This window comes from Scylla paramamosain, chromosome 17, assembly GCF_035594125.1.
Source record: "Scylla paramamosain isolate STU-SP2022 chromosome 17, ASM3559412v1, whole genome shotgun sequence".
In the NCBI taxonomy this organism is placed as follows: domain Eukaryota; kingdom Metazoa; phylum Arthropoda; class Malacostraca; order Decapoda; family Portunidae; genus Scylla; species Scylla paramamosain.
In genome coordinates, this window is record NC_087167.1 from 18,297,501 (window position 1) to 18,324,558 (window position 27,058).

General features: G+C 38.0%; 2 protein-coding genes across 3 annotated transcripts in view; one reads left to right on the forward strand and one right to left on the reverse strand.

The window, feature by feature from the left end:
- The window catches only part of LOC135108563 (barH-like 1 homeobox protein), a 26,343-nt gene extending 23,562 nt beyond the window's left edge, over positions 1–2,781 (forward strand). Inside the window, exon 4 of the mRNA XM_064019695.1 lies at positions 1–2,781. This exon is cut by the window's left edge and continues 13 nt beyond it. Within this exon, the coding sequence (XP_063875765.1) occupies positions 1–237 (237 nt within the window). The 3' untranslated portion in view covers positions 238–2,781.
- A 9,950-nt stretch (positions 2,782–12,731) lies between these two features.
- Positions 12,732–27,058, reverse strand: part of LOC135108565 (uncharacterized) — a 34,168-nt gene continuing 19,841 nt past the window's right edge. For both annotated transcript variants that reach the window (XM_064019699.1, XM_064019698.1), the window contains exons 5-9: positions 26,675–26,791; positions 25,049–25,159; positions 15,634–15,885; positions 14,935–15,065; positions 12,732–13,546 (exon numbers count right to left, since the gene is read on the reverse strand). In XM_064019699.1, coding sequence (XP_063875769.1) covers positions 13,102–13,546; positions 14,935–15,065; positions 15,634–15,885; positions 25,049–25,159; positions 26,675–26,791 — 1,056 coding nt within the window. In that variant the 3' untranslated portion in view covers positions 12,732–13,101. The remainder of the gene's footprint in view (positions 13,547–14,934; positions 15,066–15,633; positions 15,886–25,048; positions 25,160–26,674; positions 26,792–27,058) is intronic.

Consider the following 27,058-nt stretch of genomic DNA (forward strand, 5'->3'; position numbering starts at 1 on the left):
CGGCAGAACCAAATGCGTCTGGAGCAGCTGCGTCAGAGCGTTGGGGTGGGCGTGGAGAAGGAGCTGCTGGCGGGCGGGGTGGGCGGCGAAAGAAGCTCCCCCGGCGATAGTCTGTCCGTGGTGGCGCCCAGCTGCTGCCCGCCCTACTTCCTGCCGCCCGCCGTGGATCGCTCCTGCTTCATCACCACGGCAGGATTGTTCACTCGCCTGCCCTACTCCCCGTCCTGCTCCTTGTGACCACTCCCCGATGTCTGACCCCTCACCTCGCTCCCCTACTCCGCGTTATGACCCTAATTTGTGACCTCCCTTCTCTGCGTTATGATCTTTGCCCGTGATCTCTTCGCTAATCACTTCTTGGGCTTTTTTTTTTGTGGGGGGTTAGTTTAATGCTTGCCGTGTGGTGTTATATAACTTTTTATCCTTTTTCGTTCTCACGGTGACTTGCGTGGACTGATTTTTTTTTTTTTTTTTTGCGTGTAACTAGACTTGTAAATTATTCTGCATTTTTTTTTCGAGTGTTGTATTCTGTTTCTCGTTTCCTCTTCATTGACATAGCTTCCTCCTTCGTCACTTCTTTCTCATTGTTCGTTCACTCACTTCTTTCTTACTTTATCTTTTTATGTGTATTTTCTTTCTTGTTCCATGGTCTTTTTTTTCACTCATCTCTCCCTCACATAAAAATTATTTTCCTTTTAATTTTTCCGTTTTTGCTTGTTACTTCTCTCTCTCTCTCTCTCTCTCTCTCTCTCTCTCTCTCTCTCTCTCTCTCTCTCTCTCTCTCTCTCATCTTACAGCATCCATCTTTCAAATTCACACACCTATACATTTAATCCTTACTGACCTTCCTTTCCCCCATAGTGGCTAATATTTCTTTTCTTCCCTCTCCCACAATGCTTTCTTCCATTCCTCCACCTCTTCCTCACACAATAACTAACCCACCTCCGTCTGTCCCACAATATTTTCCTCCACTACTTGTGTTACTCCCTTCCTCCAATCTTCTTTCTCTCCCCACGCGTTTTCTGTCTCTTCTCTCCATCATCACAATATCTACATGAATTTCCTTAATATCTTGATTGTTCCTCCTCTCCTCTACTGGAATAATAATTGTTTCTCTATTTCGTTCATTCACTCCCTTAAAAATATATATACCATTGACTTGTACATAGTAACACGTATCCTTTGCTGTGTGTGTGTGTGTGTGTGTGTGTGTGTGTGTGTGTGTGTGTGACTATTGATGTGAACCAATAAAGTTTTTATCACTACTATTATGTACGTTAGTAAGTAATGTTCGAAAGTGGTCAGAAAACATTAATGTAGATTTCTGACGAGAGAGAGAGAGAGAGAGAGAGAGAGAGAGAGAGAGAGAGAGAGAGAGAGAGAGAACGTATGCAATACACAATGAATGACTAGCTGGTAAGGCGTCTGCAACATGGCGAGATTCATTATACACACCAAACACTGTAAGAACATACAGATACAAGAAAACAAGGAGACTACACAAGACCAGTTGACACATTGCAATTCTAGTCTTACACAAGAACCCTTGTATATTAAGGCCTCTTTTTGTCTGGCCAGCAACTGTGGGAAGCTCCATCATAACCAAGTTAAGTTCCCTTACTTGTAACTCACTGGAAGTAGCACTTAGCTTGTTAGGTTATGTAATGACCTGACCTCCTATTTTGAAACAATGAGAAATGTATGGAAGGGGACAGACTTGAAACAGGGCAGGTGTGGACAGAACCAAGGTAATCTAGTGGTCTTGATAAGTCATCAAAATGTTACCATAAGAGGAAAATACTGTCATTTAAGATATACCAGCCACTCTGAAATGTAGAAATACAGTATGCTCCTTGTGTGTGTGTGTGTGTGTGTTAGGTTAAGATGTTGGAGGAGTGGAAGGGAGGTTCCTCTGGGATGCAACTAAAAAGGTTCCTCACACTCATCCCAGTGAGAGAACGTAGGGTGGTCAGTCAAGGGCAGATTGACTGTACAAAGAGATTTAAGCAGAATTCTAAAACAACTTTAAAATCAGATCATGAATAAATAAACAAATGAAATATGTGTAAGACAAAATCAATCAATAAACAAAATGAAATATGTGTAAGACAAAATCAATCAATTAAAGTAAATAAAAATGGAAGAAAATCATCTGAAAACACATAGCATAATGTTTTCATATACTTGATAAATAAAACCATTTCTCCTCCTCCTCCTCTTCTTTCTACTCTACCTCTTCCTCCTCCTGATATGTGTCAATAGCAATTTACCAGTGGAGTTTCTAGTCAAAAAAAAAAAAGTAAGAGTTGGAGATGGAGGAAGAGGGTTAAAATTTGAAGAAGAAAAATGGCAGAGGTAATGAGAAAAAGGAGAATAAGAAAAAAACTGAAGAAGAGAAAAAGGTAAGAATGCAGAGGAGGAGGAGGAGGAGGAGGAGAAGGAAAGAGAAGAGTGCCACCACAAGGCCCACAAGTGGCGCCTCCTCTTCTTCCTCCACAACACTCTGGTTATACTTCTTTGCTGTACATACTGTGTAGAGATGAACAGGAGTGTAAATAAAATTCATGTGCTTGTATATGTGTTGCCTTTCATTCAACTGATAGTGTGTGTGTGTGTGTGTGTGTGTGTGTGTGTGTAATTTACCAGTCTTGAAGCTCCCATGTTTGAGTCATTACCAGTTATAAAAGTATAGGTAAGGCCGAGATCTCCCACACACCACTCCCTGTTCTGTGGCTTAAGGAGGACAATATTTGCTTGGTAGTTAGTTGAAGGCCTTACAATTGAGAAGGGTGTGAACTTCAGCCAGCCAAGTGATAAGAATGGATGTTACCACTGACCTAATGAACAGTGTGTCTATGTCTCTTTTCCAGAGAGAGAGAGAGAGAGAGAGAGAGAGAGAGAGAGAGAGAGAGAGAGAGAGAGAGAGAGAGAGAGAGAGAGAGAGAGACCCACTACTTAGGTGTCTGAATATATATATATATATATATATATATATATATATATATATATATATATATATATATATATATATATATATATATATATATATATATATATATATATATATATATATATATATATATATATATATATATATATATATATATATATATATATATATATATATATATATATATATATATATATATATATATATATATATATATATATATATATATATATATATATATATATATATATATATATATATATATATATATATATATATATATATATATATATATATATATATATATATATATATATATATATATATATATATATATATATATATATATATATATATATATATATATATATATATATATATATATATATATATATATATATATATATATATATATATATATATATATATATATATATATATATATATATATATATATATATATATATATATATATATATATATATATATATATATATATATATATATATATATATATATATATATATATATATATATATATATATATATAAACTTACCAATCACAAAAAAATCAATAAATAAAAAAATAAATAAATAAAAAATGGAAAAGACTGCTTGTGTGAAGTAAGCCTTATCATCAATCCCTTTTCTCTTAACCCTGATGTCTCTCATAACTCCAGCCTCCTTTCTCATAACTCTGATGTCCTCTCCTCCTAATTGCAACCTTTTTTTTTTCACCTTCAACCTTCTTCCTCTAACTCCAACTCCGATCTCCTTTCCTTCAACTCTAGTCCCACTCTTCCTAAAGCAAACCTTCTTTTTCATATCTCTTACCTTCAAAGTTCTCTCTTAACCCTTTCACTATGATATGAAACAATTAAAAGCACCAGATGTAATGCGTGAAATCAGCATCTACAAGAAAGATGGGAATTTAAAAGACTAGATGTTGCAATTTCCACCCAGTTTAAAGATTAGAGGTGGCTGTAGAACAAGTAAAGATGTCTCAGAGTGATTAATAATTAAGGAAAGATGTACCAAATAGCAGTCAAAGGGTTAACTAATACTCCCTTCATTTGAAATTTACCTCAACTAATGTTTCTTCCTCTCAAATCCTTCCTCTTCCCTTCAACTCATCCCTCTCAACTAATCCTTCCTTCTTTTCAACTCTTCCCTCAAATCTACTAATACTGTACTTCCTTCCTTTCAATTCTTATCTACCAGCTCTTACCATGGAAACTAGAATAAGGGGAACATAATATCTGAAAATTATAGCATTAAACATAAATTCTCAACAAGCCTTCACAATGTTCCTTCACCTGTGTATCTTGTCCATCTTACTGCTTACAAACTAACTAGAGAGAATCTTCCCTAAAATGAGACAAGGTTAATACAAATCAAGCCTTCATTCAGTACATACATGTTTTCCACATAAATATAATTGCATATATCTGACAGCCACACACACACACACACAGCCACTCTCTCTGTGGATTCTCTTACTTGGTGGTGAATGTGTACAGATACTGAACAAGAGAAAAATATGATGGCACACATACATACAGTCATTCCTATATACAAGATGCTACTCAAAAATTTCCAGGAGCTTGAACTGTGAGAGTTAACTGGATATAATTTGGCTTTCTAGCAGAGATATGGAGAAGAGAATTGAGAATTGTAAGAACACTCAATCAAGCTTAGTGACTTCCAGGGAAGCTAGGAGTAAGGAAGTAAACACTAGACAGCTGCATACATTCCCAAGGGCACTACTGCAATGGTCACAATGGGGACTAGGAGCTGAGGGTTATCTTCATGCAATGGTCAGATTCCTAGAAATTTTGGGCAGCACCTTGTGTATACCTCCTGTCATACATACATCTACACACCCATACATACATACATTCACATATCACTTTATGTACAGACACAGCAGAATAAAATAAAAACAAGTAGTTATATGTATATGGAGATAGCTATAACAATGCATTTCAGAAACCTTATATCACTCATGAATTCCACGGTTATACTTGTAAAACATTCATAATGGTTGGTGGCACGTCCCAGTACATTATATAACCCAACAAAACAAACAACAATGTGAGGAGAAGAATGGAGACTGACCAACTCACATGGCCTGCTAATAATAAAGATTTCATGAGGAAAGGTTGGTATTATGGGACTGAAAAGAGGCAATATTAGTGATCATTAATTATAGCATTATAACACTGGATTGTATGAAGGTCTGCTGCTTACTTGGATTGAATGTACCTGTGTGGTAATGGTAGTACCAGAGAGAGAGAGAGAGAGAGAGAGAGAGAGAGAGAGAGAGAGAGAGAGAGAGAGAGAGAGAGAGAGAGAGAGAGAGAGAGAGAGAGAGAGAGAGAGAGAGAGAGAGAGAGAGAGAGAGAGAGAGAGAGAGAGAGAGAGAGAGAGAGAGAGAGAGAGAGAGAGAGAGAGAGAGAGAGAGAGAGAGAGAGAGAGAGAGAGAGAGAGACTGTATAAAAAAAAAAAAAATCAATATGACAAAACTAAGTAAAAATAAATTGGGCTTCCTCTTGGATCTTCTTGTTAATTTTCTGGGGGGACTGGCAGCAACCCAAGCCAGAGACCAAATCAAGTGAAGGATGAGAATTTGTCAAAGGAAGTGGCCCAAGGTTGACAGTGTGTTGACAGTCCTCAGTGAAACACATGCAGGAATTAATTGGAACAGGAGACAAATATTTAGCCATGATGGGAACCTTAGCCGGATACTTAATACAGCATAGAATGAAGATTTATTAAAGGAAGGAAAAAATAAAATTGACAGTTTACAGATTCCAACTGAAACATGCAGGAATCAATTGGAACAGACAAATTTTTAGGAACCCTCACAAAATTGCATCAAGTGGAAGATGTGAATTTGTTAAAGGAAAGAAGGAAAGAAGACCACATCCCCACTGAAACTCAAGCTGGAATACTGAACTCAAACAGGAGACATATTTTTTAGCCATGAGAGGGACACTAGTAAGAAACTGAGTCAAGTGTAAGATGAGGACTCATCAAAGGAAGGAACGGACTAAGGTTGATAGTGCATGTCTACAATGAAACACATGCTAAAATACTGAAGTGAAACATGAGCAGACTGGGAACAGACTCTGTCAGAGAATGATGAAATTACGGTCTCTTGATTGATTAATAGCTGAAAAAAATATACTTGAGGGAGTGGGGGAAGTTATGTAAACAGAGTGCCTGGTTAATAACAAGAACTAAAACTAATCCCATTATTTTCCCTTCCTTTAATGTTTTACTTTATCACTATTTTTTTATATAACTTGCAAAACTTGTATCAGGTGACTAGAGTAAGGCAATGTGCTAAGTATGAGTTGTACTAGCAATATGGAAAAAAATCATTAATTTTGATAAATCATGAGGTACTAATGATAGCAATAAATGTGGATGGCAACAATGTAATATGAAAAAAAGTTGTAAGAATGACAAGGGATTGACAGCATAAAAATAAAAAGAATTATGGTAACTTCAGAAAGAAAGAATTATACATACATGTCATTTTTTAGCATATTATGTATTCTAATTTTTGTATAAAAAAAAAAAAAATGGTGTTGCTGTAACATAACACTGGATTACAAGAGAGTGTACACACACACACACACACAACAATCCACACACACACACACACACAAGTAATCCAGACAATGATTCTCAAGATAATAGGCAAATTACACACACACACACACACACACACACACACAATAATAATCAATACATAAATATAAACTCTCTGATCACTTACAATATTACTTAAGGTGCACAAAGGGTAGAACATAATATACATAAATAGGTAGCTATGTATTTGATACTCCCACATAAGATACTGCCAGTTGGAGACAGTCACACTTTACTCAGCCGCTAAGTAACTTACAGCTCAACAAACTTGTACAGATAATTTCAGTGTAATTTACTGACCATCTTACTTGATTAAATTGTACGAGTAAATCAGTGGTAGTTACATCTTTGGTGCTCCTTGGTCCAAACTTTTGCTCTCCTGAAGACTGGATACTTATATATTTTGGCAGGTGTGTGGTGTGACTTGGCAAATGTTTACAATCATCCTTATTTTCTCCACCTCACTTCACTGGTAAACTCTGGAACTCTCCACATCATATGGCTTTTCACCTTCCTATCCTGTCCACCTCACTAATGCAAGAGTTAACTGGTGTCTTCATGGTTTAATTTCTTTTAACTGATAAACTCTGGAACTCTCTGCCATCCAAAGACTTGAACTATTTAGAGAGAGGATCATCAAGACACTTTATGGATTAAATGGGATGACCTAATAGAGCCCTTTCCTGCTCACTTTTTTGGCAGGAGGAATGAAGTGTATCTTTCCCCTTTTTTCTTTGGCTTTGGTCACTCTTTGGCACACACAGGAAAACAAATATATGCAAATCTGTCTGCTTGTCACAGTTCTAATCTCACTTTCCTCAGTTCAGTTATTAAAAAAAAAATTAGGTAACTAACTATAGCAAAGAGAAAAAAAATGCAAAACAGTTTCTCTATTTTTAGATTTTGTCATTCTTCCTATAATGCATCAAATTTCCACAAACATAAATAAAAAGAAAAAAACTTATGTACTTCCTTAGAGTATTATACAAATACCAAAAAAAAAAAAAAAAAAATTTAAAAGATTTAGTAATTCTTATTCTAATACATCTAGTTTCCATTAAACTAAATAAAAAGGGAAAAGTATGTCCTTTGGAGCATCATAAAAACACTGATTTGCTGATCTGAAAGCAAATTTTAGCTATGAGAGGAACCCTATTTGGAGATCAAGTAATTAACACAAGGATATGAAGAACGGCACCAAGAGGCACCAGAAACATCAACAACTGTGGGTTCCAAGATAATTTTAGTCACTGCCTCTGTTTACTATGTAAGGAAGAAAAAGTCCCAGCACTATCTTCAATAAAAATTAAGGGAAAAAGTCCAGATCTATTTTCATTACAATTAAGATTTTGTAATTCATCTTTTTTGTATAAAATAAAAGCAAAATCAACATATGGAGAGCTGGCAATGCAGTGAAGTGTCTTGCCTCTCTAAATCATAGCAACCATAACACACTTTTTCTTTTCTATTGATCCCAAAATTTACTTCACACAGCTCATGAAATATTAGGACAACTTTCTGCCTTTCCATGAGGCAATTCTTATCTCTTGCACTCTGGAAATTTCTGCCTTTTCATGTGGTATTTCTTATCTCTTGCATTCTCTGGGAAAACTAACATTATTTTTCCATCTTTGGATTTGTCTGCTTCAACCTCCCCCAAAAATAGAAGAAAACAAACGACTAACAGTACATATCCTAATGTTAAATAATCATATCACCTTTTTACTATATAATAAAGTCGTGGTCAGCTGCATATTAACCTATTGCACTCACTTCCACCTCAATCTTCTTAAGTCCTCTGAATCAGATGACAATTTCCTCACAAACCCACACAGCTGCCAGATTACCAGCAGATTTGAGGACTTAATCTGTTACACTCATATCAAGTTTATTGTTTCCCCTCAATCTTAAGTACTCTGATCTGCTAACAATCTCCTCACAAAATCACACGGCTAACAGATTACCAACAGATCTGAGAACTTCACCTGTTTAGTGTTGAACCTCAGCCTTAAGTCTTTTGATTTACCGATACTCCTTACAGAACCACACAGCTTGATACTCCTTACAGAACCACACAGCTAACAGATTACAAACAGATCCAAGGACTTAACTCTTTCACTGCTTCTTGACATTTCACACCTTAACTGAAAACCGCTCTAAGAAGTTTTTGTTTCACAACCACATCCCAACATTTTACTCATTAGCAACATGAGAATCTAGCAAAATAGGTAATCTCTCTTCATTTTCAATTCCCAGAGAAATAATTTTTTTATTTTATTTCAGAACCACATTTCTAAACATTTTACTGGTAAGACCGTGGAGAATCTACAATTATAATCCCTTTTTTAACTTTAAATCCTCTAAGAAACTTTTTTTTTGTTTTGGCTAGACAGTGAAAAAATCCCCTTTAATTCCCTTTCCTGTAGATGCTTGTGTAAGATTTTTGTAGTGATGTTAGTACTATAAACTGTTGTATATTGCAGTGAAGGGTTAATATTGAGGAAAACACTCCCAATGTCACAACAGTAAGAGTGGAGGCAGTAACACTGGGAGGAACACTGTGATGCAGGAGAGAGTAAGATTAAATGAAGATCTATTGGTTAGTATAAGGTGATTATATTAAAATGGAGGAAAGTGATCCACTGAAAATTAAGATATGTTCCAAGGAAAAAGACTGTGGCTGTAAGAATATCATAAAGGTTAAAAGTACTAGGTAAAGAAGGGAAAGATACCAAAACACCAAACACAGCTAAAGTGAGTGCAGCAAATTAATTGATACTATACTATGACTATACATATATTACTGGGTGATAAAAGATAAATACATAAATAAACTAATAAATAAATAAGTAAATAAAAAAAAAATCAAATAAAATGCACAAATAAATAAAAAAAGGGACTTGACATGATTATTGCTTATACCTGTGCAACAAATAAACAAGATCATATAATTTGAAAAGGTTATTTGAAAGTATTCCCAGTGTTTTCAAATTCATGGTCAGTTCACAGTTGCACAGATATAGCAATTTCAAATCAGGTCCATCTTTTTGAACCATACTGTACTTAGGAATAACTACCTGTGTCTTTGTCTTGCCACTCCTACATCCACGCACTCAAGCCTCATGTATTACTGGCATCATGATCAGACTGAGCACATCTACCTACATCACTAGAATTACCTTATTAAACACTTCATTTATCTCTTAACTTTGATCCATCTTCAAAATGCTTGGTTAGATTTTTGTTTAGAATATTTATTTATTTATTTTTTTTGTTATCTATGTTTTTTTTTTAGAGTGAATGTAGGTAAACTATCATATTCCCCTTCCTGAGATACGATTTGTGATTTAGATGCTGAGCTTTCATTATTTTGTTGGCCATTCTTTTTTAATGATTGATGTAGACAAATTAACATATTTTCCTAAGTACTTCTTTGGAAAATTCTAAAATAAAAATTACAACACCTTACAACACAACTCTACTTTGGCATCTTGTTTATTCTTATCGTATGAATGCTTTATTTTCCATCCTCAATAACTTTTGTTTCTTTAAAGGAACATCTCAACCAACAAGACTTTTTTAGTTTTGTCATGCTATTTCTTCTATTTAAAGTCCTTTACATCTATCTTAGCCTTTGTATTCTGCCACTCATACAGCAACCTTATTCCTACAGCCTCAATCTTAATAGTGCAACAGCAGATAAGAGTTTGCTGTTTTGTACTGCAACACTATTCACTGTGCAGCTCATAAGTCCAGTTAAGTTAGCATATTTATTTCTATAACCTCATTTTTTATAATGTGATGAGCAGATAAGTCTGTTGTCTCATTCTAACTTCATCTTGGCACCAACTTCAACTCATTAACTTGGCCCCTATTCTCCCTATCCATCTACACAACCACTTATAGCTTCCTCACAGCCTTATGTATATATATTTACAAGATGGCTTATCCTGCAGTCAAGTTCAATAAGAAATGACTGCTATGACTATAGTGTACAGCAAACATCCACATCCAACTTGTCATCTCACACACAGCACCCCTACAGGACTGTCTTAACCTTTGCAGCACAGTAACTTTTATGCTGTCCTGTATGATACATCCACATTCTCACAGATTAATAATTTTTTATCTTCATGGAACTCACTACAGCACACACCAGCCTCTTCTTTCCAGTCTTGTTCCTAATATTTAACAGCAAGATAGTTTTCATGCTAGTAACTTTTACATTTGCCAAATCAGAGGCATATTCATATGCAGTAACTCGTAGAAATTCAAACAGTTCCTACAATTCTCTGCAGTTACTTATTAATTACTTCTTAAAGTATAAATGTTTTTAGGTATTCATATTCAATACATACTAATTCCCACAAATACCAAGTTTCATGAAACCCTTATACGTACAAACTGCAAACTCTTTCTTGACACATTATTTTCCTATACCACTCATCAGCTATGTAACTTTTCACACTGTCCACCCAAACACTCACTACAAAACTCATTTCCTGATGCATTACTTCCAATACTACACAAGTCAGTAAACATGGCTATCCTCACTCAAACATTCAAACTGCAAAACTCTTTTTTGATACATTATTTCCAATACCACTCATGTCAACAATATAACTTTTCACACTATCCACTCAAGCACACATCACACTTTTAACCAAACAGTCTTGCTTGGTGTTACTCACAACCTCTCAGAGCACCAGGTGCCTCACAATTCTTCTTGGTGTCATCTGACCCTTTTGTTGTAATGCCTTAAAACAATCACTCAATCACAACTTTTCACAACTATTATATATCACGCTGCTATTGGACAACACAGCTCCTTCAACATTCACCTCACAGCACATCAGGGGATGGCTCTTTACAGCATTCACCACCTCCTTCACTTCTGTTTATTCTACACTTCACACACCTTTTTTTCTGAAGAAATTTTCACTAGGACTAGACAGATTTTTCACAGCATTTACCAACACATCCCTTACTTTCCTATACATTCTGCCTCTTCCTCATTTCGGTTGTCACTCGTTCTCTCAATTAATTTTTCCTTCAAGCCATCATCAACTGCCCTTCACCTCTTATTTCAGTCATTTTAGCTATCACTCATCTCATTTAATTTTTCCTTCAAACTATCCCTACCTCTACTACTGCCACCACACCTCCACAATCCATCCTCTCCCATTTCATCTTTCTTTTCAAGCAATCACCACCATCCATCATCCATTTCATTCTTCCTTCAAGCCATCACCCTTGCTACCATCACTACCACTAGCATCCACCTACCCCTTTATCCATCAATCTTTCTGTGGAATGTCCTGTCAACTCACTGTCTCTCTGCACAACCAATGAACAGAAAAGAATAAATAAACACACACTGGTCATCAGCACATGCATCAAGTAACAGGGAGATCAATGGCCAGCTTGTCAGAGTGAAAAATTTGCATCACACACATTTTGCTATTCACTTCCATTACTTTCTCTTCACACACACACACACACACACGCACACACATGCATGCACACACACACATGCATGCACACACACACACACACACACACACACACACACACACACACATGAACACACTTGCTTGGACTATATTTGTCTTTGGTTTGTAAGGAATAAAGTCCTATATACATGGTTAAGGCAGAGAGAGAGAGAGAGAGAGAGAGAGAGTGAGAGAGAGAGAGATGAGAGAGAGAGAGACGAGAGAGGAGAGAGAGAGAGAGAGAGAGAGAGAGAGAGAGAGAGAGAGAGAGAGAGAGAGAGAGAGAGAGAGAGAGAGAGAGAGAGAGACGAGAGAGAGAGAGAGAGAGGAGATGAGAGAGAGGAGAGAGAGATGAGAGATGAGAGAGAGAGAGAGAGAGAGAGAGAAAAGAGAGAGAGAGAGAGAGAGAGAACAAGACTAGTAAAAAACACAGAAAAAAATAAAAAGTATATGTAATCATAATACATGTAATACTATAACTGGCAAGTCCTAAAGGAAAAGTGATTACTGATCCTCTCCTGAATGTAGCATGTGCTTGGTTCATCATTTCCTTGTCATCGACAAAAGAAAGAAAACAAAAGCACCAAAGCACAGCACCTTTCTTTCATTTCATTTCATTCATTGACACACACACACACACACACACACGCACACACACAAACACACACACACACACACACACACACACACACACACACACACACACACACTCCTTTGCTAGACTGTCTCAGCATGTGGCACACAACATTTTGCATAAGAGCCTCAGCCCTTCTCTTCCTTCCCCCATCAAGCCTCCCTTCCTCTCTGCACTGGACTTGAGAAGGGGAGGAGGGAGTAGAAATATCAGCCCAGCCACAGATAAGCTAATTCGATGTTTGCTCCCCACAGCAGCAATGACAGCAGCAGCAACAGCAGTGACAGTAACAACACATGCAGTCACAGGTCCTAGAGGAAAACAACAAAGGGGACAATACATGACATCTTAACATTAGGAGGCTGAGGTCAATAAATCCTTCTACTTCCCTCATCACTTACTCTCCTCCTTGTAGCATTTATGGCAACTATGTGCTTGCTGTGGCTCTCCCTCTCACTCTCTCTCTCACCTAGCCTCTTACTACCTGCCCTACTTGTGCTGTTGCTTCGAGTCGTCCTGTGCATCATCTCCAGGCCTCGGAGGGTTCGGTCTGTCTTCCTTCCGACTCCCAGTGGTCTCCTGCTAAGAGTATCACGCAGGGAGGATGTATTGGTGGCCTCGTCCTCTTCCCCTCGGCCAGCTAGGGGAGCGTCTGAGTCTGGCTGGGGCTTGGCTTTCACACGCACAAAGGGGGAGGCTGAGGCAAGGTACGGCCGAGTGTCGTAGGAGAACATCACGCCCAGTGCAACGTTGAAGGCTGAGGCATCATAATGGTGGCAACCTGAGTAGCGGAAAAGAGGCTTCTTGTCGTACCTGTGCAGTCAAAGTGAGGGGAAGAGAAGGGGATGGTTACAGTTATGATCAATGTAATGACTCATGTTCTATAATTGTTATTATTGTTACAGCCATTATCTCTGTGTTGGTGATAATGTAATAACTGACTTGGTGCTTGTTCTTTTTGCTGTTTTTCTTGCTGTTCTATTCTAGTTGCAGCTGTTATGTTTGTGTTGGTGCTGATAGAGTAACTGATGTCATTAGTGTGTACTCTGTTCATTTATGTATAGAAAGTGAGACACATGAGAGTTGTGCAAAGAAAACAGATGGTTGGATTTTTTAGATGTGCAATAAGAGTAAGAGTGTGAATGATATGTGTACAAGTGTGTGGTGCTTTGTCTTTTGGCCACCAAATGTGAGATTGACAGCCTGGTATATAGAAAGATGAGAGAGAGAGAGAGAGAGAGAGAGAGAGAGAGAGAGAGAGAGAGAGAGAGAGAGAGTAGAGAGAGAGAGAGAGAGAGAGAGAGAGAGAGAGAGAGAGAGAGAGAGAGAGAAAAAATAACAACAATGACATACAGATTAAAGTCAACTAAAATGCCTTCATTGCTACAATAACTGGCTAATGGTGAGGACGAGTTAGCTACCACAAACTATCACAGATAAATGACAACATGCAGGTACCGTATGTAACACACACATGTGCCTTCCCACCAGCAGAAAGGTGAAGTAGTGACAGTGACAAGAATGGCCAACATTGGAGGTAAAAAGACACAATAATTCCAAGTTAAGAGCACTGTGTAAGAAATGTGCATCAAAGCCACATCAAAATAATAAGGCGTGCAAAAAAAAAAAAAAAAAAAAAAAAAAAAAAAAAAAAAAAAAAAAAAAAAAATTGCAACAGCATAAATGTGATGCAAAATGCAAAAGCAACATGTACATCATGCCAAGATGGGAGAAAATAATAACAAATAAGTAAAAAGAGTAAATAAAAAGATGTAAGCAATAAGAAAGTTATGAAATATACAGCAAAAACAATCTCTTTCTGATGAATAAGAATGAAAAACATTCCATTCTTAGCCCTTTTGACCCTTGGTGGAAAGGGATAATCTTGTGGACCAACTTACTACACCCCAGGGGCTTTGGACACCACAGCTGGCCACTTACAATCATAGGAAGGTCTGACAGCATACACTGATTACCCCTGTCCCCTCAAAATGAGTCTTCCCTACCCTGCACATACTCCAATCCTGAGACCACAACAGATGCAGGGTACTTATTAAGCAAAACAATAAAACATGTTCTCAATAATCTCTCTCTAGTAACACATTCTTTAATTATGCCACAAAGAATGCCTTCCTATTTGAAGGCTCAGGTAGCAGCAGTAGTGAGGGCAACATACATATCCACACCACCTCAAGCCTCACCTGCAGCCTGTGTCCTGAGCTCCAATGGGACTGATACAGTTGTGTGTGAGAGCACAAGACACCCAGGGCCGCATCAGGTGCCGGTGGACGCCCTCAGTGTTGTACAGCAGCAGGGTGCCTGCATCGCCCATCTGAGGGGGGAATATGAGTGATAAGCAATTCTAATGATCATGTAAAGAGAGGGAGATGAGAAAGATGTGTAGTATTCTAAGGAGGAAAAAAGGGTGCCCATTTTGCTCATCTGAAGGAACAACAATGATTGAAGTTGGAGTGGTAAGTAATTTCAATGATCATGTAAAAATGGGTAGAGGAGAAAGTTATGAAGTGTCTCTGTAATATTAAAAACCAATGAGAGAAAAAAAACGGTGCCTGTGTAGCATAACTGAGGGTGAGGGAATAGGAGAGGCAAGTAATTTTCTATTCTTATATTTTTTTGGTAGAAGATATGTAAGAGAAAGTGGAAGAATAGCGACTGATGAAGATACCTCAATCAGATGCGAGAAATGTCAGGCTGAAAGGAAGACTATGAATGGGATGAATGGATGCATGGTGTAAAGAGAGCTTAAGATACAAGAAGAGAAGGATTTTTGGAATGTAAAATGTGGAGATGACAAAAATTATGTAATCATGGAAAACATACAGAAATCCAAAAGGAAGGAGGGGAGGCAGGAGGATAAGTGAAAGAAGACAGAACCCCACCTGCTGGAAGTCATAGTTGTGCTTCTTGGTGTGAAAGAAAGTGAACATGTTGGGGTGAGTGAGGGCAGCTGAGGGCAGTTGAGGAGGGTCTGTGAGGGGCCAGGCCAGCACCCCTCCACTCCTCAGTGCCTGGCTGCTCCACTCCTCAGCCAGCCTCTCCACTTCTTCTCCTGCCATGCCGCCCTCTTCACTGCCAGCCAGCCGCACTCCAGCGTCCAGCCAGAACACCGCCCCGGCCCGCACCAGCAGCTCCTAAAGGTATGGATAAATATTTGGTCACGTCAGGTGAGAACCAAGTTCATATTAGGTCTCAAAAGTGTCTCAGGCAAGTGAATATTTTTTACCAGTAAAACACCTGGAAGGTGATTGGCGAGCGAAGCTGTCAATACTGCAATAGTGGGAGCACCCTGCACATTGCACACTTGCCTAATATTCAAATCACTTTAGCTCAAAACTTCGTGAGAGCCTAATGGTTGTGCTATATACCATTGGACAGGAAGTTTCATTCTGTGTTCAGTGGTACATGTCTGCTCTTAAAGACAAAAAAAAGTTTAAAATTGCAGAAAACTGACGGTTGGTTTATAAAAAGTTTTATGTATTTTGCACATGCACAAGTGTTATAAATTTGACATGCTTTTTTGTTATAAATTGCATTATTATTATTATCTACAAAATTTGAACTTGTTAGTTCATCACTTGAAAAAGTTGGTGGCAATTTCAGGCACCCTGCACATTGTGCACTTGCCCAATGTTCAAATCACTCTAGCTCAAAACTTTGTGAGAGCCCAATGGTTGTGCTACATACTGTTGGATAGGAAATTTCATTCTGTGTTTGTTGAGACAAAAGGAAGCTGATGAAAATGGAAGAAAACTGAGTCACTTTACAAAAAATTTTATACTGTATTTTGAGCACGAGCAGCAGTATTGCAAATTTGATGTGCTTTTTTGAAATAAATTGTATTACTCTTAAGAGCAACAAAATATGAGCTTGATCAGTTAATTAAAAGTTGGAATTCTGACTTTGTGCATGTGCAGTGCTACTTCAAAGATGACATAAGGAATTTTATTAAAATAATAACATGACAACTCAGTTTTATGACAACAGTTTTATTAAAATTGGTTGAGTAGTTTTTGAGAAATCTCATTTTCAACACCCTTCTATTTTTTGCAAGTTACCCATTGACTTCACCCAGTAGAAGAAATGAAAGCTATATCATATAAAACTGACAGAATTATGCTATCATATGGTGCTAATTTTGTTACGATCAGCCACGTAGTTCTGGAGATATTAGCGTTTGAATAGTGTTATAGTTGGGTTGGGCCGGGCTGGGCCACTCAAAATGAAACAACAACCTCCATAGTAAACTTTGCTTTGCTTGTAATTAGTTTAAAGATGCATCTGTGTCTGACACCAATTCCTGATATCCCTAATGAAAATGAGTGGTTATGATAGAGCTCCAAAGGATGGCAACTGACTGCTTCACAAAAAAAAAAAAAGCTGTGAAACTGATTGAGACCACAGCAAGCTCAGAAAATAGGGATTTGTGATGTGGTTATATCAACTGCTGCTGCTCCGTGGCTGGTTGAAATGAGACACCTTTATGTTCCTTACCCAAAGGAAAGACAACATGCAGGTGTCAGATTCTTTTGAATTCATAGGAACAGTGCATAGATATTTAATTTGATCAATGTTATACTACACTGATATTTAATTTTATCTGTTATAGTGCATAGATATTTAATTTTATCAATGTTTAACCTTAACCCATAAACAAAATTTATGAAATCCAAATCCACACTCCACCTTACAATTTTTATGGTAAATTTAGCTACTTTTTGTAGTTCAGTCATTGGTAATACTGCCTGTGTGCTAGTTAGGCTAAACTCTTAGTCTCTGCCCCAATCTCACCATGTCCAAACATAGTGAGAGTGATTCTGGTAAGTCCAATTCCTGGCCCACTCCATCCTGTCCTCGCACCTCAATGCCACACATATTACCTGCTTGCACTCGACCAAATGCTACACATCTCAGGAACTTGATAAACTATTTAACATGCATGAAAACAGCTCAGGACACCAGTTTTTATTAGGTACTAGTCATATCTAGTCTGGTGAAGTGGATGCATGGCAGGCAAGTGACTTGCTCCCTCTACGTCTCTCCTCTTCAACTCACTGTCTCTCCATAAGCACTGCAAGTAAAGACTTCTGGATGACATTGTTAGATAGATGAAGGCCTGATATGTTGCACATAGAAAGGGACTCATGCACATCAAAGTTTGGCAACCTTCAAACACATGTAACTCAGTTATTTTTCATGCTATCCTGTTATATTTTTTTTAATGGAGCTTTTTAACAAGTACAATTCAGTGATGTGTTTTTTTAGTGCCACCAATTTAAACCATTTCTGGACAAAATTGTTTAATATTTGAGTATTTTTTGACAAAGATACACTAAACTTTACTTTGGTACTCAATGAATAATGAAGAAGATTATCACTGCTGTTGTTATTCATGAAAGTAGTGGTAAATCCAGTCATCAACAGATAAGGTATGTGGTTGTAGCAGGCACTGCCACTAACACACTGGACCACTGTCTATAGGCACATAATCCTGGATGTGTTCAGTACCAGTGTCCTCATCATGCTCTTGATTGGCTGCCCCTCTGAGATGAAGTTCATCCTACTTTTCAAGACCAGTCAACCATGCACAGGCTGCACTGCTAAGGAAGACAAACTACACAGATGCCAAAATTTTTCTTCTGTGTGTAGCCAGTCATATTTGTACTTTTGCTGCAGGCTAACTTTTGACAGGTCAAACTTATCCCTTGACCATGGCCTCTTTTTTTTCTGCAGGTGCACCTTAATGTTGGCTGGGATGTCCATGAAGGCATAGTCATTCTTGATGTAATCCTTAGGATACTGACTTGTCACCACCAGCTGACAGGTTGCTGAGAAAGCACCTTTAGATGCTGAGCAGCTGGTGATGAGTTGTGAGAGAGCCTTCACATCAAATAAGTCCTCCCATTGCATCGTAATGACAAGAAAGCCTCTCTGGATGCATATCTGATCTCGGCATTATTTTGGGGACTGACAATGAATTCGTTCAGCTGCAGTTTCTTCTCAATAGACCCGAATGATCTGTCACAGAAGAGGTAGGAGTGGGCACTCTTTATGAAGCTGAGCTCGAACTGTATGAGCTGTTTTGCATTTTTTTCTTTTTTTTTTTTAAATGTAGGAAGGACACTGGCCAAGGGCAACAAAAATCCAATAAAAAAAAAAAGCCAACTAAGATGCCAGTCCCATAAAAGGGCCAAAGCAGTGGTCAAAAATTGATGAATAAGTGTCTTGAAACCCCCCTCTTGAAGGAATTCAAGTGAAAGGAAGGTGGAAATACAGAAGTAGGCAGGGAGTTCCAGAGTTTACCAGAGAAAGGGATGAATGATTGAGAATACTGGTTAACTCTTGTGTTAGAGAGGTGGACAGAATAAGGGTAAGAGAAAGAAGAAAGTCTTGTGCAGTGAGGCTGCGGGAGGAGGGGAGGCATACAGTTAGCAAGATCAGAAGAGCAGTTAGCATGAAAATAGCGGTAGAAGACAGCTAAAGATGCATCATTGCGGCAGTGAGAGAGAGGCTGAAGACAGTCACTTAGAGGAGCGGAGTTGATGAGATGAAAAGCTTTTGATTCCACCCTGTCTAGAAGAGCAGTATGAGTGGAACCCCCCCCAGACATGTGAAGCATACTCCATACATGGACGGATAAGGCCCTTGTACAGAGTTAGCAGCTGGGGGGGTGAGAAAAACTGGCGGAGACGTCTCAGAACGCCTAACTTCATAGAAGCTGTTTTAGCTAGAGATGAGATGTGAAGTTTCCAGTTCAGATTATAAGTAAAGGACAGACCGAGGATGTTCAGTGTAGAAGAGGGGGACAGTTGAGTGTCATTGAAGAAGAGGGGATAGTTGTCTGGAAGATTGTGTCGAGTTGATAGATGCAGGAATTGAGATTTTGAGGCATTGAACAATACCAAGTTTGCTCTGCCCCAATCAGAAATTTTAGAAAGATCAGAAGTCAAGCATTCTGTGGCTTCCCTGCGTGAAATGTTTAGCTCCTGAAGGGTTGGACGTCTATGAAAAGACGTGGAAAAGTGCAGGGTGGTATCATCAGCGTAGGAGTGGATAGGACAAGAAGTTTGGTTTAGAAGATCATTAATGAATAATAAGAAGAAAGTGGGTGACAGGACAGAACCCTGAGGAACACCACTGTTAATAGATTTAGGAGAAGAACAGTGACCGTCTACCACAGCAGCAATAGAACGATCAGAGAAGAAACTTGAGATGAAGTTACAGAGAGAAGGATAGAAGCCGTAGGAGGGTAATTTGGAAATCAAAGCTTTGTGCCAGACTCTATCAAAAGCTTTTGATATGTCCAAGGCAACAGCAAAGGTTTCACCAAAATCTCTAAAAGAGGATGACCAAGACTCAGTAAGGAAAGCCAGAAGATCACCAGTAGAGTGGCCTTGACGGAACCCATACTGGCGATCAGATAGAAGGTTGTGAAGTGATAGATGTTTAAGAATCTTCCTGTTGCGGATAGATTAAAAAACTTTAGATAGGCAGGAAATTAAAGCAATAGGACGGTAGTTTGAGGGATTAGAAGGGTCACCCTTTTTAGGAACAGGTTGAATGTAGGCAAACTTCCAGCAAGAAGGAAAGGTAGATGTTGACAGACAGAGCTGAAAGAGTTTGACTAAGCAAGTTGCAAGCACAGAGGCACAGTTTCAGAGAACAAAAGGAGGGACCCCAGCATGCACCTGCTGCACTATCATCAGCAGAACATTGATGTTCTTGTTCTGTCCCCTGCAGTTGTCACAAAAGATGCAGTGTGGTGAAGTCTTCACCTTGGTTGTCCATTTTCAACTTAAGCCACTTCAGAATGCAGCAAAAGTACAAATTCACCTGTTACCTCATCCCACAAAACACCGATCCTTCTCACTTAATGATGTCATAGATACAGAAATTGTATGCCAAAACCCTTCTTTTGTAATAGGCAACACCAGCTCTGATTTTTGGGCAGGGGAGAGTTTACTGCAAGTCCATTGCAACAATTTTAACATTACTATCAGTATTGTTAGGTGTTCTTTTCTGATTGCTGGAGGAGGGCTCTCAGTACCTTAGTGGTTTCCTTGTGTTCTCAAACTCCTGCTTCAAGGCTGTGACAGCCCTGCCAGTTTTCTCCCCAAACTTAATCTCATTGCCCAACTTATCACACACTGAGCATACATCAGTCTTGGGAGCACTGAAGATAATGTTATAGTCCCTTGTGAACAAAGTCCTGTACAACCACTCAACCAACCTGTACAACCAACATTCTCAACAGGAAGATTCTTAAACATCTATCACTTCACAACCTTCTATCTGATTGCCAGTATGGGTTCTGTCAAAGCTGCTCTACTGGTGATCTGGCTTTCCTTATCGAGTCTTGGTCATTCTCTTTAAGAGATCTTGGTGAAACTTTTGCTGTTGCCTTAGACATATCGAAAGCTTTTGATAGAGTTTGGCACAAAGCTTTGATTTCCAAACTACTCTCCTACGGCTTCTATCCTTCTCTCTGTAACTTCATCTCAAGTTTCCTTTCTGACCGTTCTATTGCTGCTGTGGTAGACGGTCACTGTTCTTCTCCTAAATCTATTAACAGTGATGTTCCTCAGGGTTCTGTCCTGTCACCCACTCTCTTCTTATTATTCATCAATGACCTTCTAAACCAAACTTTTTGTCCTAACCACTCCTATGCTGATGATACCACCCTGCACTTTTCTACATCTTATCATAGACATCCAACACTTAAGGAAGTAAACATTTCATGCAGGGAAGCCACAGAACACCTGACTTCTGATCTTTCTAAAATTTCTGATTGGGGCAGAGCAAACTTGGTATTGTTCAAAGCCTCAAAAACTCAATTCCTCCATCTATCAACTCAACACAACCTTCCAGACAACTATCTCTTCTTCAGTGACACTCAACTGGCCCCCTCTTCTACACTTAACTTCCTTGGTCTGTCCTTTACTTATAATCTGAACTGGAAACTTCACATCTTATCTCTAGCTAAAACAGCTATGAAGTTTGGCATTTTGAGAAGTCTCTGCCAGTTCTTCTCACCCCCCCAGCTGCTAACTCTGTACAAGGGCCTTATCCATCCATGTATGGAGTATGCTTCACACGTCTGGGGGGTCTTCACTCATACCGCTCTTCTAGACTGGGTACAATGAAAAGCTTTTCGTCTTATCAATTTCTCTCCTCCAACTGACTGTCTTCAGACTCTCTCTCATCGCCACAATGTTGCATCGCTAGCTGTCTTCTACTGTTATTTTCATGCTAATTGCTCTTCTAACCTTGCTAACTGCATGCTTCTCCTCCCGCAGCCTCGCTGCACAAGACTTTATTCTTTCTCTCACCCATATTCTCTCCACCTCTCTAATGCAAGAGTTAGCCACTATTCTCAATCACTCATCCCTTTTTTTGGTAAACTCTGGAACTCCTTGCCAGTTTCTATATTTCCACCTTCCTATGACTTGAATTCCTTCAAGAGGGAGGTTTCAAGACACTCATCCTTCAATTTTTGAGTAACACTTTGGGCCCTTTTCTGGGACTGGCATCTCGGTGGGATTTTTCTTTATTGGATTTTTGTTGCCCTTGGCCAGTGTAAAAAAAAAAAAAAAAAAAAAAAAAAAAAAAAAAAAAAAAAAAGCCTGTGCGTGATGCTCTCACATCCAGCTAGTGTGGTCAATGGTACCACAAGGTTCCTCTAGGTAACGCCTGTGAGGTGTGTGCAGCCGGGAATAGTGACTTGCTGTCACAGGCAATGAAAGAATGTATTCCTGCTCAAGGTTGAGTGTCTCCTCAGTAATAACCTTGGCTGAGTTTCCTGCCTCATTTGTCAGTGACAGGTTTGCCAATATGGATTCCTCCCTTTTCAGCAACAGAATGTCTAATTTTACTTGGTGGTACCATGGATAGAGGTAAAGGTTTTATAACACACCTTACATTCATGGCATACCTTGACATAGTGCTCTATGTCCACTGGCCTTTTACTACATTCAGCTTTGGTACGTTCTTTTCACTGCCACTTCTTTAATTAAACCATTTAAGTATGCATTCTGTTAATCATAATTACCAATGGCCCAGAGATTGAAAATTGTTTCAGTTTCCTCTATCCCTTCAGCCTTTTTTAAAGCAACCTTGTACCAGACTAGTATCACCTTCACTGCACGTCATCAGAATCATTATCACCACCTACATCTACATAACTTGGATCATCATCATCATCACTAAAAGCAAGTAAGAGATTCACAAAAATCAAAGTGCAAGGAAAAGCTTCACAAAGTTTACAACAACATTTCCACTCACTCCTCCTGATGGGCCAGGCACAGGGGATCCCTCAACAGAATGATGACCAGATATTATTGCACTATTTTTCAATAGTGTTATGCCACACAATGACGTAAATCTGTTGCTGTATGCAGAAAATCAGTATATATATACATATATACATATATATATATATATATATATATATATATATATATATATATATATATATATATATATATATATATATATATATATATATATATATATATATATATATATATATATATATATATATATATATATATATATATATATATATATATATATATATATATATATATATATATATATATATATATATATATATATATATATATATATATATATATATATATATATATATATATATATATATATATATATATATATATATATATATATATATATATATATATATATATATATATATATATATATATATATACATACATACATACATACAGTGTCCATGGAAATTACTGTGCTCCCTCAGTTTTTTCTTAAATGCTTCATCTTGTTTTGTCATTTGTAAAGGTAAATAAGAGATAATTCAATTCCTGGCATTTATTTAATATTTTGTCATATTGCCCTTAACTTTGATGACTAATTTGAGACACACAGACATTGATTCAGCAACATTTTTAAAGTATTCCTTATCCATACCACAGTACCACAAAATTTTGATTTCACTGATGAGGCACTGAATAGATGACGTGTCGTGGTCTGTAAGGCAATTCTCGATGGGGCTGAGGTCTAGCGAGTTCCCTGGCCAGTCAAAAATCTGAATTTTGTGATTTTTCAGCCACTGCATAACCTTTTTGGCTCGATGACATTGAGTGCCATCCTGCATGAGCGTATTACAACCATATTTAACTCATAGAAAAAAAGTGTATGATCATCCAGCACTTGCAAGTAACATTCAGCTGTCATCGTTTCATTCTTAAGGAGGAAACACAACCCTCCATGCCCCCACATCACCACTAAATACACCCTACACCATTACATTAGGAAAATACACCCTACACCATTACATTAGGAGAGTGTTTTATGTTTTACTTGTGTACTGGGGCAAGTAATGGTTAAAGTTCTTGGGACGTCTCACTTTACCTGACCATGTTCTGATAAACCGGAAGCTGCTTTCAGCACTAAAAAGAACTTTCCTCCATTGCTCTGGAGTCCAGTTCTTGTATTTGCATGCAAATGCAAGTCTCTTCCTTTTCATCTGCTTTGTAAGAAGGGGGTTTGTCGGCCAGCTTGAATGTTGACAGGCCAAGCTCCTTTTGTAGTCATTCCTGGATGGTTTGTTCTGATACATCTCCTAACACATCTGGGTGCAACTTTTTAAATTCACAAGCTGTAATCCTTTGATCCTTCATAACCTCATGCTTCATGAGAGTATTAGTTGCCTTGGATGTCTTTCTTGGCCTCCCAAACATTGGTTTCCTTAGAGGTATGGTGTCTGGAGGGAGGGTACGAACAGCTGCAAGCAGGCGGCAAATGGTGCTTTCGTGTTGTCCTGTTTGCCTTGAAATTTCTTTTCTTGGCACATCTTCTGTCTTCCATGCCAAAATTCTGGCCTTTTCTTCATTGCTGAGGTTGGCTGGAGCCATACAAATGCTGTAGCAGAAAAATGGGAAGGCTGGGAAGGGAAAGAGGGAAAAAAGGGAATAATAGAATGGAAAAAAGTATTATAAATCCTCTCTCCCTGGCAGCTCAATGAGCACTGAGGCAGGAATTATCAGTCTCCATACATACCGTCACCCTTCCCACGCTCATGGTAGCAATACTAGACGTATGATAAAGGCATGACTTGGCTCCACTGTATGATAACCAAGCACACCATAATTCACAATTTTTTGGGCATTAGTGAGCAATACTTTCTGCAGACATTGTGTATGTATATATATATATATATATATATATATATATATATATATATATATATATATATATATATATATATATATATATATATATATGTATCCCTAATAGTAGAGGTTTGTGTGCACTTACCTGGATGATGATGGGCCGGTATGCCCTGAGGTGGTGGTCCCGCACGTGTGATGGGTAGAGGGAGAAGTCAAAGGGCACCACCACACAGGAGGTGTTGCAGACCTCCTCTAGCTGGCATGGAATGGGAGGAAGGAGGAATTTTAATCACTGTATAAACAGAAAGAATAATAGCAATGAAGTGTTCTTGCAATCATAAAAAAAAAAAATAAAAAAAAAAATAAATAAAATAAATAAATAAATAAAAAACTTCCATGGTTTCAAATCAAACTTGATTATTTATCAAATTATGCAATGTAACTTTTATAGATCTTAAACAATAAATACAAATTTGGCATTTACATATCTGGGGAAACAAAAAAATAAATAAATTTATAACTAAATTCCTAAATCATAACGCATCTGCACAGCGAAGTGTGAACATAACAAACACCACACAAAACTAGGAACATACAAAGTTTAGTGCACAAAACTGGTACATAACATTGACTTTACTTCTTGCAATAAAGAGTTACAAATGTGAGATTCAACAGCAATTTTGAGTCAATGAATAATCAAAGTGAGACAAATCAACATGCCACCATGCACCTGGAAATGGAAGAGTCAGCAGAACATATCAGCTATGGAATCTGAGCCTGCATGCCACACATACAGATTATTTCTGTAGCACAGTTTGGATAGTGTTTGAGTTTACAATAAAGAACTAAAGAAAGACTGTATAATTAAATCAAAACACCTAACAATCATATGGAGCCACATGTCAAAAACATCTAGTATTTCAAGGAATCCTTTCTGTAACACAGTTTGCACTGAGTTTGGAATTGAAGATAATATCACTAGATAAAAGAATTGCAACACAAGAATTACATGGAGCCACATGTCAAAAATATATAACTACAAAAGAATTTCTGAAAGATCAGTCAAAATAAAATGCCAAACATAAAAGCAACCTGATCCTGTGATAAATGTTTAGTTAAAATCATTAAGACACAGAAGTCCTAACACTCCTCTCTACAATGGCACACCATATGTCCCACCAAGAGGCACACACCTCTCCCAGCACCAGAGGGAGGTGTGATGTCTGTAATGTACTTCCCCAACACTGACACACACCACTCTGACGATCCCAGCACCAGGAACACAGAAGGGAAAAGAGCTTGACATATACAGAGACTGACACTTTTCCCAGCATCAGAGGGAAAAGTAGTGTTTGTAATATCTTTCCCTAGCACTGACACACATCACTCTAACAGGTCCCAACATTAGGAACATTGAAGGGAGAAGATCTTGAGATATAGAAAGTGAGAAGTACATGAATGGAATACAATGGGTAACAGGAAGCAGCTATCAAGATGATGCTATCTGGCTGTCTATCCCACACTGGGTGGCTCAGACAAGGCGCCACACATTTACATACACATCATTCACACTCTTAGCCCTGTTGGCCCCAGATGGAAAGGGATAGTTGTGGAACACTATACTACACACCAAGAGCCCTACAAACAGACAAGGAAAAACACTTCGCATGAAAAAGGTAGGAATGGAAGACCAGGGTACACAAGGTCATGAAAGGCACAGCACACTGAGGGAGAACAAGCAAATTCCACACACACACACACACACACACACCTGCTGCATTTCATATGTGGGCAAGTCCAGGCTGTAAACCATCAGAGTTAGGTTTGGTAAGAGCAGCTGTGCCAGGCCTGCCAAGCCCTCCACCTGCCAAACCTGTCCACTCCACACCTGCAGAGGGGATGAAAATAGGACAAATTGGTCTAGGTATAATAAAAATAATCCTTTCACTTTGATAAGCAACAATGCATGACACTAAAAATATTGCACAAAATTTTTCTAAACACCTGCAAGAAAATTAATTAAAGAGCATATTTTCCAATTTGTGGCTGTGCAGCTCAAGAATTAACTTATTGAATAATGTAGTAAGAAGAAGTGCTTTAAAATTATATTCTTAACAGTAAAAATAACATTTACAACACTTGTATTTATATAGGG